This window comes from Myotis davidii, unplaced genomic scaffold, assembly GCF_000327345.1.
Source record: "Myotis davidii unplaced genomic scaffold, ASM32734v1 scaffold168, whole genome shotgun sequence".
NCBI classification, from domain to species: Eukaryota; Metazoa; Chordata; class Mammalia; order Chiroptera; family Vespertilionidae; genus Myotis; species Myotis davidii.
Window position 1 is genome coordinate 1,303,420 of NW_006383016.1, and position 17,026 is coordinate 1,320,445.

At 40.1% G+C, this 17,026-nt stretch overlaps 1 protein-coding gene across 1 annotated transcript in view; it reads right to left on the reverse strand.

Annotated features, from left to right (window-relative positions):
* CREB5 (cAMP responsive element binding protein 5) overlaps nucleotides 1-17,026 on the reverse strand; it is a 413,538-nt gene that overhangs the window by 301,929 nt on the left and 94,583 nt on the right. The window contains exon 3 of the mRNA XM_015558127.1: nucleotides 8,112-8,252. Coding sequence (XP_015413613.1) covers nucleotides 8,112-8,252 — 141 coding nt within the window. The remainder of the gene's footprint in view (nucleotides 1-8,111; nucleotides 8,253-17,026) is intronic.

Genomic DNA, 17,026 nt, shown 5'->3' on the forward strand with positions numbered 1-17,026 from the left:
GTCATTTTGTTTTAATCTGGCCCAGAAAACAGATCTGTTTTCCTGCTTGCCTTGGGAATGCAGGGCCTCACAGAGGACAGCACGGTTTCCTCTGCAGATGCCTCGGCCCCCTGCCCCCAGGTACACACTGCCTCTGTGCCTATCTGGTATGTTGGAAGTCCTGAATACTCAAAGCTGGGCATGGATGCCTTCAGAAGACCGCGTCCATTCACTGTTGTGATTTCATTTGGGTTAATACCTTGAAATCCCAGTCTGGTTTGCCTGCCTCCAGATGGGTAAGAAGTGATTTTAATGAGCTGAGAACCCAACCCAACCTGGAACAGAAAAATCATGCTGCTGAGAAAGTCTCCTCCTGGGAAAACCTGCCCCTTCCTGGGCCCTTAACACTGAGCTTCATAATTGTTTTAGCGAAGGTTCTCCCAGCCAAATGATTCAATTGGGTTAATTGTCAACTACAGTAAGGCTGCCTGCTGGGAAGGCGGGCCAAACAAGAGGTCCTCATAGCCCCAGTCTGGGTTGATTGTTGTCCCTGGGGAACTTCAGGGCCCCACCATGTTTTTGCTATTTTTTGTTTCTTTTCTTGGTCAATTTTTTAGTGCCCTTCCCCCATCCCTGCTTTGGTTCTTTAAAATACATTCCATGTATAGAATGTTGTAGAATCAAGGCTATATTTAACATCTTTCAAACACCGGACTTTCTTTCATACCTATGACATCCCACACCAACCCTTCTACCTTTTAACAGTGGCAATATTTGAAGGAACTTTTAACTGCAAATGACAGCAAGCAGCTTCAAGAAGACATTTTTTAAACTTTTAAATGTTTCTGTTAAAAAATGCATTCCATTTTACAATAATACTTAATGTGAAGCATTTCTTTAAAGTTAGGTTGGAGGCCAAAAAACTTTCTTGGAATTTGCAGCAATAAATAACCCAGTAGGAAGTGATGATGGTCTAGACTTGAGGTGATGGAAATGGAAAATACAGAGAAGATATGAGGACTCTTTCCTAGGAAAGTTGACTGGACTGAGTGAATGGGGCACAGGAGGGTGGGGGAGGCAGGCTGACTGCTGGGGTGAGTGAGTGATTAGCCTCTGTCAGAACCAGGCGAGTCAGACGGGGCACTGAGTTTGCGCTGGAAAACTCTGAAGACAGTTCTGGGCAAGTTGAGTTCGAAAGAGAGTGTTATTTATATTCCAATGAGAATGTCAGTAACAGCTGGAGGTTAGAGATAAATATTAAAGTCCAACATAAGGGCTAGATGTATAGGTAAAGGAATTGTCTGGGTGGAGTTGGTTGTTAAGCTATGAGAATGTGTGAATTCTCTGAAGAGAAAGTGTAAACAGAAACCACCTGTGAGTAGATACAACCAAAAGACAAGGCAGCAGAAGCAGAACAGAGAGGTGGGGAAAACGCCAGAACATGTCACTCCTACCCCTGGCTCTCCTTAGTGAGTGCCGATCAACTCTCTTTCCTGATAGTCTGTTCCCCTGTATTTAAAATGGGGACGACAGTACTGGCTTAACCACCTATAATTGTTCCCTGTTAGTGAAGGGACCAAAATCAAGTGATCATTAATAACAAGTTCAAAATGTCATATGTGCATCTGAATACGCTTCTCATGAATATGATCATTACCATGTTCAGTCACAACTGAACAGGAAATACTGGTGCAAGAGAATATGGTCTTATTCTGCAAAATCTTCAACACAAATAAAGAAGTTCTGCCAATCAATGTCCATTTTCCTCTACCAATCTTCATGTTATATGGTAAAAAGGGAAAACCATTCCAATCTCTTATACTTCATAGCTCCAAGTGGAAACAAGTACCTCTTATGAGAATACCCATCAGAGCCAGGAGTAAATCTAAAACCTTTCTAACTCAAACTTGAGCCTGTGAGACCCTTGTGACCAGTATTTAAAAAGACCTCAGCTAACCCAGCCGGCATGGCTCAGTGGTTGAGCGTAGACTTATGAATCCAGAGATCATGGTTCCATTCCCTGTCAAGGCACATGGTTGCGGGCTCAATCCCTAGTAGGGTGCGGGCAGAAGGCAGCCAATCAATGATTCTCTCTCATCATTGATGGTTTCTCTCTCTCTCTCTCTCTCTCTCTCTCTCGCTCTCTCTCCCTCCCTCCCTCCCTCTCTTCCTTCCTCTCTGAAATCAATAAAAATATTTTTAAGAGAGACCCCAGCCTTGCCAGAATAAATGTCATGTGATAGCAAATATATATAAAACCCATGACAAGAAACTTAACCGCTTAATACTGAACTCAGAGAACAATAACACCTGCCACTCACAGGCAGAGAGACATTCATCTGCAATTACTGCCACCACCACTGCTGCTGAAGGCAGAGCCATGAGCTGCCAAATGATTTAGCATTGGAAATTAGATCCTCAGCCTTAAGAGGTAAGACATGTTTTCTTTAGTGTGGAACTTAGGCCATGAGGACTCATCCATTAAGGTCCAAATTATCCAAATATACAAATTCTCCATGGGAGGAGAGGGACAACCTCCCAGTGCCACTCTTAGTCAGAATTCCTCTAAGTCATGGGCCTTCCCTCGTCATCCATGTCGAACATATTGATAGACGTGCTCACTCTTTGCAAGGTAATAAGCAATGCATTTTGCCGCTTTGGGTATACTCTGACTCTCCACAAAACAAAATAGTTTTATAAAACAAAAACTACAAGTTTATTTTATTCCCCACTCCATTTTAAAATCGAGGCAGCACCTCAGATCACATCATGAGTCACTGACATATATGGAAATAGAAGCCAACTCTTGCTAATCTCTTTTAAGACTGTACTGATTAATCCTAAATCCTGGGGAACTAAGGCACATAAAATAGCTTCCAGTTTATCTGTTTGCTGTTTAGTTGTTTGCCAGAGTGGGATATGAAGACCAAGTCAATTTCTCTTTTCCAGTGTCAAATTCCACCTAAGTTGAGGGCATATTTTAAACCTATAAGGAGAAAGCTGTAGTGTACTAAAATGGGAAGAAAAAAAATCCTTATAAGGGTTAGGATTTCCAGTTATTTGGGTAGAGGGAGAAATAGGTTGTCTCTCATAACATTGCCAGTGGGTATTTCCTTTTCAACCATGCTGATAAAAACAAAACCAAAAAATCCAAAAAGATCAAAAACAGTCTCATCCACTACAATTTAACAAGCATGGTGACACTTTAAATACTCGGATAAAACCAAGTTTAGGTTTCAGGATATTCTTTCCTCCTGACTTCTGGGGGACAGGGGGATAGTTTTACACAAATATCATAGAAAACATGACACAACCGGAAACATGCAGCTGTTGCAAGTCTGCTCAATTCTGTGTCTTTTCTTTTTCCATCCAGCGCCACTCACACCTTCCCCAGAGAGCAGCCAGGCCAGCTAGTGACTGATAGAGCAAGACTGTGTAGGAAAGCAAAGCAAAGCAAAGCGCCTCCCTCTCTGCATCCTCTCTCTCCCAAGAGCTGGTGGTGTCGGGTAACATGATTTCCAGGTACAGAATTTAATCAGATTGAGCAGCCTACTCCTCTGAGCTGAGACTGACCCGGCCTTGCCCTGTTCTGTGACTCCTGTTGAGCTGGGATGCAAGATCTTAAGATTGTAGCTTGTCCCTTGTTCCCATGTGTTAAACAGTCAATACCCTCTGGGAATAGACTGCACTTTTCATCATTTGGGTAGGAATTCTAGCGCGTGGAAATGCCCTAATTTGCTATTGCTGCATCAGCATAATGAGTCAGATTTAGGTCCTATGGGAGAATAACAACACTTAGCACTTATACCAGCACTTTTCATCTTCAGGGTCTTTAACCACGTTGGGCTGGGATGTTAGATCTCTCTCAGGAAGACAAAGGAGTTAATCTCTAGTCCTTTCAACTCCCCTTCTTTTCTTACACATGCACACACGTACACTTGCACAAAGCTGTTATCAGATGGCAAAGCCTTCTCTGGCTTCCTAGATTTGCATTTGCATTAGTCAATCTTAATAAAAAAGAAATCAAATGTAAAAGGTTAATTCACCCTCCTCTTTCTTTCTTTTTTTAAATAATCTTTCTCCCCCTCTAATATGGAACACAAAATCAGCATCCCAACTGCCAGTTGTTGGACTCCATTCAGCATTACTGAAAGGGGTTCCATACTTGACTTGAATCTTCATGCCTCATGATCTTGTGTCATTGCTGGCCCCTGAGGAGAGTTGAATACCCTGTATTGGAAGATTCTGGGGGACTCTGCCAAGTTCCATGTTCAGACCTTTTCCTTACTTCATTTCCTTATTGGTTCTCTACTTGGAATACTGTTTTCCCCAACACATACCTGGTTCAGGCCTTCTCCTCCTCCTTTCAGGTCTCTACCACATGTCCAATCACCAGCCATGCCCGCCCTCACCACCCTGTGCCCCTTCCCTGCCATATTTTTCTCCTTAACACTTATCTTCTGACAAGTTATACATTTTCTTGTCTTTACTTGCTTCTTGTTTGTCTTGCCCACTAGGAGTAAGTTACATGAAGGCAAGATTGTTTTATTTTCTTCTTACCAGCTTTAGTCAGTAGTATATTCACCAATGCCTTGCACAGTGCCTGGCAATCGGTGGGCACTTGAAAATTTTTCTTGAATGGATAAATAATGAACAATAATTTCTCATCTGTTTTAGGACATGAACTAGCCTGATTTGTAAGCCAGAGGCAAGTTTAATTTTTTTTTAAATAATCCCTGCTCGAGAATATTTTTTCCATTGATTTTCTTAAAGAAAATGAAAAGGAGGGGGAGAGATAGAAAAAGAAACATTGATGTGAGAGAGACATATTGATTGGTTGCCTCCTACATGGACCCTGACTGGGGCAAGGGATCAAGCCTGCAATGGAGGTGTGTGCCCCTGATCAGAACTGAACCCAAGACCAGTCGACAAGCCAACACTCTAACCACTGAGCTAAATCCGTTAGGGCCAACTTTAAATTTATGATGCCTGCTAGTGAGGGAAGCTGTTCCAAGGGGCAAAGTCTCTTATTAAAGAGTTTTGAAGCTCTGAACTTACACTAACACAGAAAATTGAGACAATTGTAAAATGTGTTGCTTGCTATTTATGATATGGACATTGGGGCTTTTTCTAGTGGCAATGGCCTGCCTTTGGCCTGTCCTCCCTGTATGCACACAGTGGGATACTTTTGGTAAAATGTTAGGGATAGTCTATAGAACGTAATTTTCCCCATTGTACAGCCACATGGGAGAAGCAAAGATCAACTCTCTATTTACTCTTTACTAGATCAAACTACAGCTAGGAATTTAAAGGTACAGGGAACGAACGCCTCAATCTTTCAACTATTTTGTATAAAGTACTTAGAGAGTTCTAGCAAGACTTTATAAGCAAATTCTTCAGATTAATTCATCCATCTTCCACTTTACCAAAACTTGCTGAGGAAATGAATGCAAGTCTTTTCTTAAAAGACAAGGAGGAAAAGAAATCAGAAGAGAGCTGTGGATATAGAAAGAAAAAGAAATGATTATCTGAATGTGGAGCCAAAGGGAAGGAGAACATAGCGCTCAATATAATCAGGTATGCATTAAATAAAGAGCTGTATTCCTACCTGTTAAGCAGGGAACAAATAAATGAAGTGGGAGCAGGGGTTGGCAGTAGGCCAAGGATGTTGGTAGCTGGAGAAATGTGGTCCAATGGTGGATAAGACTATACTGGCAGATTGGAGAGCATCCCCTCCTTATTTCTCCACCCTGTTGCTTCCAAAGAAATTCTAGAGCAGAAGCCATCAATACAGCCCATTTGGATGAGTCACCGAGTCACCACGCAATGGGCCTTAAGAAGGTGCCCTCTTGTGGAGCCATCGGTACCCGAGGTTGGAATTTGGCCCATCTGGTTTGAACAAGGCAAGGGAAGAGGATACCTCAACAGCCTTCCAGGGCATGCAAGTGACATGGGGGGATGAATCAGTGACCTGATGAGAGGTCTGCCCCCAAACCATGGGGAAATCTGGCTGTAGGATTCCCACCAGTACATACCCATCAAGAAATCATCACATGGCTAAGAGCGACATTTAAAAGAGAAAATACAACTATAATAGTCGTCTTTTTCAACTTTGCTTGCCTAATTATCTTCATTTTTAAAGCTTAATTATTTATACTCTTTTTCAACTCATAAAAGAAATGTATAGCATGAAAATGTTTCTTAAATTAAAAATCTGGACCAGAGGAAATATAAACTGGAATTGAAAGTCTAGTATTGGAGGAAGTAAAATGCCCTCATGACCATGTTCTACCAAGTTCTCAAAGGTAAGCAGTAAGTTTGGCTTATGTTAACTAAGCATTCAAAGCAAAAAGAGAAACAGACCCGGTTACATGATTCTCAGGTCCATGAGAAAAAAATGTTTCAGTTCCTCAGGGGGAGCAAACTATTTCCTGGAATTCAGATCTGCAAGAATTTCCTCCCACGGGACTTCATATAGGAGATCATGAGTCTATATAATGGAGACCACCTAAAATCACAGCCCTACCATGGGCTTCCTAAAGCTGTCCTTGGTAAATGTCTTTAGGAAAATCAAAGGCATCCACTTCAGTTAAATCCACTCTATCAGAAATGAAGACAGAATGAATCACGTACACACCTTTCATATAGTTCAGTATAATCTAAAACTCTAACCTCGACTAGCTTGAGGCATGAATTAACTTAGTCCTTTAGTCTTTTACATATGCCATGCCTATCAAGAGAGCTAAATTTACTACTCAACCAGGGGAAATTTACTCAAGTGTTTGGTTTGGGGCTCTTCTTCTCCCTTGCTATTTTTATAGGTTGGTTTTTTTTTAAGAAATTTATTTCTAGTGGAATGAAATATAGAATATGCGCCTTTTATTTTCATTGTGTTAATTTTTTAAGTGCTTAGAACAGTGTCTGGCAAATAAATGCTAAATAAGTGTTTGCTTAGAAAAAGAAAAAAGGCCCTTCCTATCACTGAGGTGGTAGGGGTAGAGGCATCAAGTATGAATGACAAATTAATCATAAACAAATAAAATGAGTTGACAGAGATTTTATAGCCCTCTTACTGTAACCTTCACCTATTCTCCTGATTTTTTTCTAAAGCAGTATGGGCTGAATATAAGCCTTTGACTATTTTGATGTGAGAACATGACATGAAAAACCTGGTGGAGAGGGATTATTAAAATTTCACATAGAGGAGGATTCAAAGGTTTTGAAACACTTAGGGAAACATCAGAGCCTTTTAAAATTTCTTCTCCGGATGGAACAGCTGGAACTTCAGAATCAATTACAACCTAGCTGGTCCTTCCTGCCAATCAACTTTCACATTTTAAGACTGACTGTTCATGGAATGTGTCTAATTTGTTGTTTTGTACATTTTGGGCACTCAATAATGTTCTATAAAAACAATGAAAAAATACTAAAATGCTTCATTATCACACTTACTTATGACTTCATTTCCTTTCCTTAATCTTATAAAGTGATTGGAAAATGCCAGCACAACATTACAATAAAACTGAATATGTTCTGGGGGGATTCATAAAGTGGATTTTCTACACTTTCCATACCTCCAGTTAACCTATTTATTTTAATAACAACAGATGTTCCATAATATAACTAGGAAGTAACTGTGAACATGGTAGAGATCTATTGGGCAGATTATAGACATCAAAGTTAAAACCTGGGTCAAAAATTAGAGAAACCTCCTTTAATACAGCTATAATTTTTCACCTGTTGTCTCTGACTCTTGTAAGGCTTGCTATTAAATATTTAGGAAAACAACTAGCTTTGAACAGAAAATGTCTGTGAGTTTATCTGACTCAGATTCAAGAATCAGGTAGCATGTTGTTTTTTATTTGTTTGTTGTTGTTGTTTTGCTTGAATTTAGTATTTCAGAAATCAGTTTTTTCCATGATTTCTCTAGCTTCGGGTTCTATCACAATCAGGGATTCATCCTTTTTTAAAACAAAACAAAACATTAAACAGACATTTGCAAAATGGATAAAATACTGTTTAAGGGCCAGGCCACATTAGAAATCAACCTGCAGTGCCATCCATTTCCACCAAGGGTTTCCACCCGGTGCTAGAGGAGGCACCTCTCGAGGTGTCCATCCCAGCAAACCTACCCGCTTGCTGCTCTCCTCCTCCTGAACCTTCCTGAACTCATGCTCTAGGGAGCAATCCAGCTCATTGAAGAGTCCCACTTCCTCGCAGTTCTTCAGGAATCTCGTTGGGGTCGGAGTCTGATCTGAAAACAGAGACCGAGGGATCATTCATGGGATCTTTTCCTCAAAAGCCAGTGGAAAGCCTGTATTCAATTCACAACTCCCCTCCCCTCACATTAATTAAGATGCAGACTGGTCACCCATAATCTCCCAGCCCTTTAAATAAAGTGAGAATATGAAAGAAAATTAAACCATAAATCCCAAAGGGGGAACATGGTGTGTAGTTGGCTATAGTAGGTAAGGGATTTCCAAGCCTCCCTCCAGACAACTTGGGGAGGTCCCACCCTTGAGTTGCTGGGTCTATATCACTGGAATTACACTGCAATGTGTGGAATGACTTTTTTCTAACTGGAAAAAAATATTTAACTAAAATCAGCCAAAAAATCTGCTGAGCCCATGATAAGCCTAATTTCACGGGGCTGGGAGGAAAGAGAAATACACAGACATGTGAATTCCTTTTCCATAAAGGAGGACAATTTAGCAATTCTCTCATTTTGAGAGTCATAGAGAATGATGAAAGGTTCCAAGTCAAATACATTCAACTCCTAACCCATTAAAAATATAATAATTAATTTTAGTTTTCTTTGCTACAGCTAAAAGAATGTTCTGAGAATATTCTTTAAAAGGAGTAAAATTTCTTTCCTATTTGGACTGTCCAGAGCAGTGGTCGCCAACCTTTCAGACCTCACGAACCCCCAGTTGGTGACCGCTGCTACAAAGGTTTCCTTAAACTAGCCGTCGCCAACCTTTTGGACCTCATGGACCACTGGTTTGGAGAACTTATTACTTTGAAAACTGGAGGACCACAAGCCACTATTTGTGACTTAATATTTTCCCATTTTACAAACTATTTACTCACAACATTCTCTATAATCTAGATCTCACAGATCCTGTGAGATAAGTAGGGTGTATATTATTTTAGAAATGGAGAAATCAGTTAAGTAACTTGAACAAGCTCACACACATTGTAACCATCTTATCACTATGAAGTCCTCGGTTACCTACAAACTTAATCCCTCCTCAATCTGAATCCTGAGCTTTGACCAGACTCTCTCAGCTCCAAAGAACTCTGTTGTATGTGTAAGAGACAACATTGACAACCCAGAAATCTAGATTGGAAAATGCGTGATCAGGGGGATATTATCTCAGTTCTCTAGACCTCATAGTCCTCATCTTTTAAATCAAGTTCTAAAGTTACATGATTTTGTGAATCCTAAAATCACCATTGTAATGGGTTCCCTTCAAACAGCACAGTCGTTAGGCCAAAGAAACATGTGACCATTTAAAGGACAGCTAAATGGGAATATAAGTAACAGCTGGTTAAGCACTAGATATTAGGCCAGATATAAAGGCTAGATATACAGATAAAGGGGCTTTCTGAATAGAAGGTGTAAGTAGATAAGACGTGAAAGTGGAAATAAAACAGTGTGTGTGTGTGTGTGTGTGTGTGTGTGTGTACATGCTCTTCCATTTGTTGAGTGCTTATTCCAAGCCAGGCATAGTACTGTCTTGTATGCACCATTTCATTAATGTTCACACCAAATTTTCCCCATTTTACTTATGAGGAAACTGAAACTCACCTCAGGCCAAATTTAGAAATTGGGTTCCATAATCATATCAGTAATTGATAAACCTAACAATCTTCAGTTCTCTTGAAATATCTGGGAATCACTGAATCCCTCATACAATAAAACTCTATTACAATCCTACAGACTCTCTACTAACTTGCAGAAACATTTTTGGTGACTAAAAAACCTGAGAAAATATCACATGTGAAAAATTAAAAACTAGACCACTTGCCATCAGTTGGAATTTAGTTTTCCAGGTTTTATGTTCCTTTTATTCCCCTATGATTCTTTGTCGTAGATTTATAAATTGAGGACCATGATTCCAGGGAGAGAAAACAGTCATCCTGGAGGCTCCAAGTCCTGAACAATGAGACGAGTTCAGGAGATGGCCCATGAAATCGAGTTCAGGCTAGCATCGGGGGCCAATCCCCAAGCAAAGTTGACAGATGTTTTATGTCTCCTCTAAAGCAAAATTATTGCCAAATACCAGCCCATGCTCACATGTATCAGCAAAGGAGGTTGAAGAAGCATGGCACAGGGACAGCAATGCCACTGTCATCATGGGCCTCTCTACAACAATAGAAGCAGAAGCGAGGGAACAAGAAAGGGGAGCCAGGGCTATACATGGAGTTGGTTCCTCCCATCCCAAGAGCAGAAGACCCAGATGAAGGCCCCAGAGTTGTTGCCAAATGGGACTTTTTTTGCTGTATGATATAGTGAAAGAAAAACAAAACAGAGATCTATGTCCACATTTGGAATAGATAAGGCACACTGTTCCTAATTTTTTATTCATTTTCTTCTTGTGAATGAGCCATTCTTTCCAGTTACAACAGAAACCAGACAATGGAGCTTAACTTTTGTTTTAACATTTATTAGAATTAATACAGGGTCTCCAGTTGTCTTTGATCCCACATGGTACCAGTTCCAAGTAAGCCAGGAAATGTGCAAATCTTCAAAAAGGGAACAGCTAAATCTATCAGCAGCTTAAATAAAAGAGGCAGAGGTTCTTAGCCACATGAATGCCTTGTCAAATAACTGTTCCAGCTGAAATTAGACCTGAAGTGGGTAATGTCCATGGCCATAAATTAAAACTCTTGTAAACCACACCCTATTTAAAACTAAGTGCATACACTGGTTAGTTACAGCAGCAGCAATTTCCATATCCTGAATGATAGGGGCCAATGCTTTCTAGTTGGATAATATCTAATGTGTGTCCAGGAGGCCACACTCCAGGGACTTACAGGAACTCCAGTGGGAACTCAGAGCTGAGAGGATTGTTTAAGGACTTTTGCTCGCCATTTTTTAGTGCTTCCACATCAGTGAGGACCATCTGAATGACGGGAGGGATAACCCCAAAGGAAACTGACAGTTAAATAACTTTTGAGTCGGAACTTGACCCGCGTTGACAGTGATTTGTTGTTACTGCCTTTGTAAATCTGAACTGCCACTGCATAAGCATCTGCGTGTTACCTTCTCTCAGGTTCCAAATAGCACGCATGTTCTTAGGAGACACCTGGGGCCAGTGCACGTGTGAAATATTACCACTTCGACTCATCTCACCTCCTTGGGGATCTCTTTACCCATCAAACAATGAAGATTTGGCACCAGAGGGATTAAAAATCCTTTGTAACATTTGCCATATTTCGATACCTAGTTACCTTCCTGGTGAATCTATTTCTTGAAAAAAGGAGCTTTTGTCATAGAATTACAGCCTCCGTAGATAGCTAGGGAAAGGACACTGGCAGTGTGGAGACTCTCCCTGTATATCTACCTGGAACAGTGCCACAAACAGCACTATGATTTAAGAATTCACCCACCAGTTATACAATAGGAAATCCTGTACCACATTGCATCTGGGAAGGAAAACAAGTATATGGCTAGAACTATTAGAAAGAAATAGTAACTCATTAAGTTTTCCCATCAGTCCATAGTCTGCCTAGCATCAAGTGCTTCAGATTCAGTGACCATGATTATTCCAAAGTCTAAATGTCAGGCACAAAGCTAAAGCCTGAAACCTGATTCTTCTTTTTAAAAGTGGTGAGACTGCTCAAATTTAATAACAGGTTGCTACCTTATTCGGTTTCAGAGCTGCATTTGAGTTATGTGTTTGTCTATGTTTTATTTTCCTCAATGATAAAAAGAAATGGCAGAGCAGCGAGCCATCAATTTAAAAAAAAGAAAAAAGGAAAAGAAAATCAGAGTTCCCATCATACACTGGAGGAGAAGAATGTGAACTCCCTAGGTAAAATTTTCTTTCCTATTGGCCTGATATTCTTAACTATGGTTATTACTAAAGGACTATGTAAAGTAATTTTACATCATTTCATATTAAATTGATGGTGGCTAGTAATTCTATAAAAGCCTCACTAATTGAGACCAGTTATAAAAAAGATCAGTTTGAATTAGTGACCATTCTAATTATAGGGTATTTTTTAAAAGGCAATGCATTTTTTATTATTTGCATGACTTAATTTCAGCCAACAAAATGTGGCTTAATGGAATTCCCAAGAGTGCACTCAAATCAATAGAGAAAAAAATTAGAATTAGCTTATCTATTTTAGTAAGAGTTGGGGTTCTCAAACAAGGCAATTTTCTTAGATACTTTTTACATTTGGTTTATATTTACCACTATTCCCATGAATTTTTCAGTAATGCTTTCTTTATAATATTCATATTTAGTCCCTATATGAATTTTAATAAAGTCCTGGTTAAGAGAGTTTACATTAAATAAATTTGAAAATACATAATCCTTTATAAGAGCAATAATCAGTAACAAATGACAGAATTCCAGACAGGCTTCTTTGCAATAAATGTGCCTTTTATTAAGTATAAAAGTACAATAGAAGTGATAGGGTCTTCTCAGTGACACTGATATTTCTATTTCCCCATATCCCAAGATGCAGTGCTACCATGAGTCAAACCAAAGCAACTCTGGTTTTAGAACAACAGCTGTGGATACTTAAAAGGCGGACTGTGGCTGGGGTGATCCAAATCAGTGAGAGATGAGACTCTCTCATACTCTTGAATCATCTGCTGGAATCCGTACTTTGTCAAGGTGGACAGCCGGTGGACTAGATACCCTGAGGGTGCCTATGAGACAAGCCAAAAAGGCTCTGACAAGGACCTTGCTTAGGACACAGAGCTGTAGAAACATAGATTTAGATGTAAATCAAACAATTATATGTTCTACATCTCCTCACTATCAGCCATGGCTTACCCCACGTGTTCCAACAGCAATCAAGCCATGATTTTCATTTGCTTTAGAAGAGCTGAGCTGGTAGAAAGGGTTAGTAACACTGTGAGAGCATGTCTCTGCTGGCCAAGTGAACTAAGGGATCCTGCCCCAAACAGTGGAAGCTCAGGCTTAACGTTTCCACTTAGTCACTAATTTGCCTGCGTTCTCTGACACTCTTTGTCAAAGGGGAGGGTTTCCAGATGGAATAGCAGGGTGCCAGTTTTTCATACATAAAAGACAACTGCAGATCAAGGCCTCTGAGGTATTCAGGTGAATCATGTAAAGTTCTACTTTGCTAGATCAGCTTGAAACATGCTTGAGAAGCTCCTATAAATGCCAATAGCCACTTGTTGCAATGAACAAGAAAATCTGATTTAAAAGCACAATCTTTGTTCCTCTAAATGCTAATGTGTTAGTATAATCTCCTAAAAACTTTCATTTTCTTCATTTGATTGCCATTAAAGAGATAAGTCAATAATAAAAGAAAAAGCAGTTTATAGATTTATATTCAAACACAAATCTAAGGCCAAAGCATGTTTTTAGTATGTATATATAGCTCACCAAATCCAGGTGTAGAGTAAGAAAATTATAGACACACAGAGACTTTAGACAAACTGCTCATCCTCTTGATTTTGTTTCCTCATATGAAATAGTAGCTAGAATTAAATGATATAATGCATGTAAAGGAGAAGGCACAATTGCAGTCACAAGACAAGGCAATGAATGGAAGCTGTTGTTATTAGCATGCTGCCCTCTGGTGCAAACCATGTCAATCACCCGTGTTCCATTAAGATTGGGTTAATTTACAAAGTGGGAATTCACTATGTACTTTCACCTTCAATGGAAGAGGAAGTAAATATGGGCTGCGTGTGTGTGTGTGTGTGTGTGTGTGTGTGTGTGTGTATGTGTGATTTATTTACTTACTCAGTCTAGTTCATTCCAAAAACAATTTGGGTGAGGTATATTCCATTCCCTTTGGCTTCCCCCTCAAAATGCCCATGGATGATTAAGCAGAGTTTGTAACAAAGAGCCACAAGCAATGGATTTGGGCTGACGTTGTCTGGTTGATCAGGATCAGTATCCTGGAAACAATGCTCCACTTCGTTGAACAACATTCTTGCTTTCTCAATAAGTGAAGATACACAAAAGTAAAAACTTCAATCATATTTGTAATCACACTCTAATATGCTAAAACTACAATGAGATTTGAGATAAATACATATTGAAGTCTTTCCTAGAAAAAAACAAATAGCAAAGGAAAAATACCCATTAGATAGCCCATTACAGTTCAATGTGGACAACACTGGCTTATGACATGTAGTAGACCTCAGTCCTCTAAATGCAAAGTAATAAAGTTGGACTGGATATCTCTGTATTCCATCCCAGCAAGAAAATTCTACCAGACTACAAACATGCAGAACGAGTAACAAGTTAAAAAATTTAGCACTTAATTTCATTGGGAATATGAAATGACTTCATACTAGCTTCAACATAAAGCATGAGAAAGCAGAAGAAAATATGCCAATATATTATTCATGCTGTTTTCCCCCATTTATTTCTCCCTTCATTTTCTTACTCCAAGTTTGACATAATAAAAATTAGAGTGACTTTTCTCCCAATATTTTTCCACCTGACACTGCCAGTTATTGGCAGCAACAGCCTTAAACTAACAAGTGTCTGATAAAGACCAATTGAAAAGCTGCAAGAACTTAATCAAAACCCTGCTCATATCTATTATATAGAAATGTTCACAGATCTTTAGCTACTTTTTTCAGACCTTCAGATGGGATCTTTTGGAGGCCTTACTAGCAATATGCCGATAAGATACTATGCTGACACCACTATACTGGTAATATGTCCACATAATTACCACCCTCTAATAGTTACCTCCCACTCCCCTGCCACCATGAAGTCTTTTTTAGGGATCCTATTTGGGAAAAATAAAGGAAGAACTTATGTATTTAAATATTTGGAATTGCAAAGTCTACAGCTTTGCTACTTGCATATACAAGTTCACTGCTGAACTATGAAGTTACAGCACCAGTGACTCTATAGGAAGTAATCTATATTATTAAAAGAGGAATATGCAAATTGTCTGGGATGCCATCATAGTAACTGTAACGACCAAACAGCAGGCTGCATGGGGCGGCCAGGCTGGCAGGGGTGTTAGTGAGGGACAACCAAATGACTGAAGAGCAGGCTATGCAGGGCAACCAGGCTAGCAGGGAAGGGCAGTTGGTGGCAACTAGGCCTGCAGGGGAGGGCAGTTGAGACGATCGGGCTGGGAGGGGAGCAGTTAGGGGGCGATCAGGCTGGCAGGCAGAAGCAATTAGGGGCAATCAGGCAAGCAGGCAAGCGAGCAGTTAGGAGCCAGCAGTCCTGGATTGTGAGAGGGATGTGCGCCTGCCAGTTTAAGCTCCATCCCACAGGATCGAACCAGCAGTCGAACATCCCCCAAGGGGTCCCAGATTGGAGAGGGTGCAGGTCAGGCTGAGGGACACACCCCCACTGTGCACAAATTTCGTGCACCGGGCCTCTAGTAAATAATAAAAACACAAGAACTGACCGTCCTTCTTAGCCCTTGTAGCTTTTTATAATTCTTACAAATTTGAGTTTCTGCATCTCTGTTTCTAGACTTCACACAAACTAGTTCTGAAGAGCCAGCTGGTTCAGTGAAAACAAATAAGCAGAGAGAGAGATAGAGAGAGAGAGGTGGTAGGTGGTGATGGAAGGACAAGGAAGAGGATGCCTTAGACCTTGGAGAGTCTTCCAAACCACAATGTATTTGAACTATTAGCAAATCACTGGTGGGTTGATGAAGCTGTGTGGACAGCTCTGTCACCAGGAGTATTTGATTGTGTATATAAACTTGTAAAGGATGACAGTGCAGTGGCCAGTACAAGTCAATGGGTTAGGACTGCAGGATCAGGTCCTCATCTTTGCCCTGTTTGGTGAGCTTGAAAAAGTGGCTCCATGTCTTTGTGTGTCACCTCCTCTATCAGTAATAAGAGTTGTAAAAATAATCTGTCTGACAAACACTTGGCGGATTTACTAGTAATTGGGCTAATGAAATACTTGTAAGATTTAAGTGCCATAGAAATGTTAAATTATAATCACCAAGGCCGTCAGCTGTTCTTGTGCTATCACTCTAACATGTTCATGGATACCTCACTCTCTCACAATACTAGGGAGCTGGTGGCTCTGGGGAAATATTTCTATCCTAAGAAGGGTAATGGGAAATGCTTCAATTACCCTGCTGAGATTTATAAAACACGTCAATTGACATTCTTTCATTGAATCTTCACAATAACCCTGTGGAATAGATTTGGCAGATAAAATCATTCCCATTTTATGGAAAAAGAAACCGAGGCCCAGAAGGGTGTGTTAACTTCCTCAAGGTCAGACATCTGGAGGAGTCAGAGCCCAGGCTAGACAGAGTTTAAGTTTCCTCACCCCTGGCCTTGCCCTCTTCCTAATTTACCATACCACCTATCAAACTGGGAAGGAATGGCAATTAATTGATGGATTATTATTTTTTACTTCTGCTCACATTTGTTGAGAACTTGCTATGTTTCCATGCAGTATCTCTTTTAATCTCTCACGTATGAAGTGGGTACTGTTTCTTAAGGAAACCTTCACCTACCACTTTAGTCCAGAAAGAGAACTCTTTCTATTAAAGTTGCAGAGTATTTTTCCTTACAATACTCATTTGATATCAGGTGTTCCTTTACTTGTGGTAGGGTTACCTCCAATAAATCCATCATAAGTTGAAAATATCATAAGTCAAAAATGCATTTAATACACCTAACTTACTGAACATGATGGCTTAGCCTAGCCTGCCTTAAATGTGCTCAGAACACTTACTTTACCCTACAGTTGGGCAATTATCTTGAGTTTTATCTCAGGAGTAATTGTCCTCCTCTTCTCATCAGAAGCAGGAGACACAGTTCAAAGTGAGAATCAACGGAGGACAATATACTTCCATACATAGGTTATAGACATGATGGGATGCA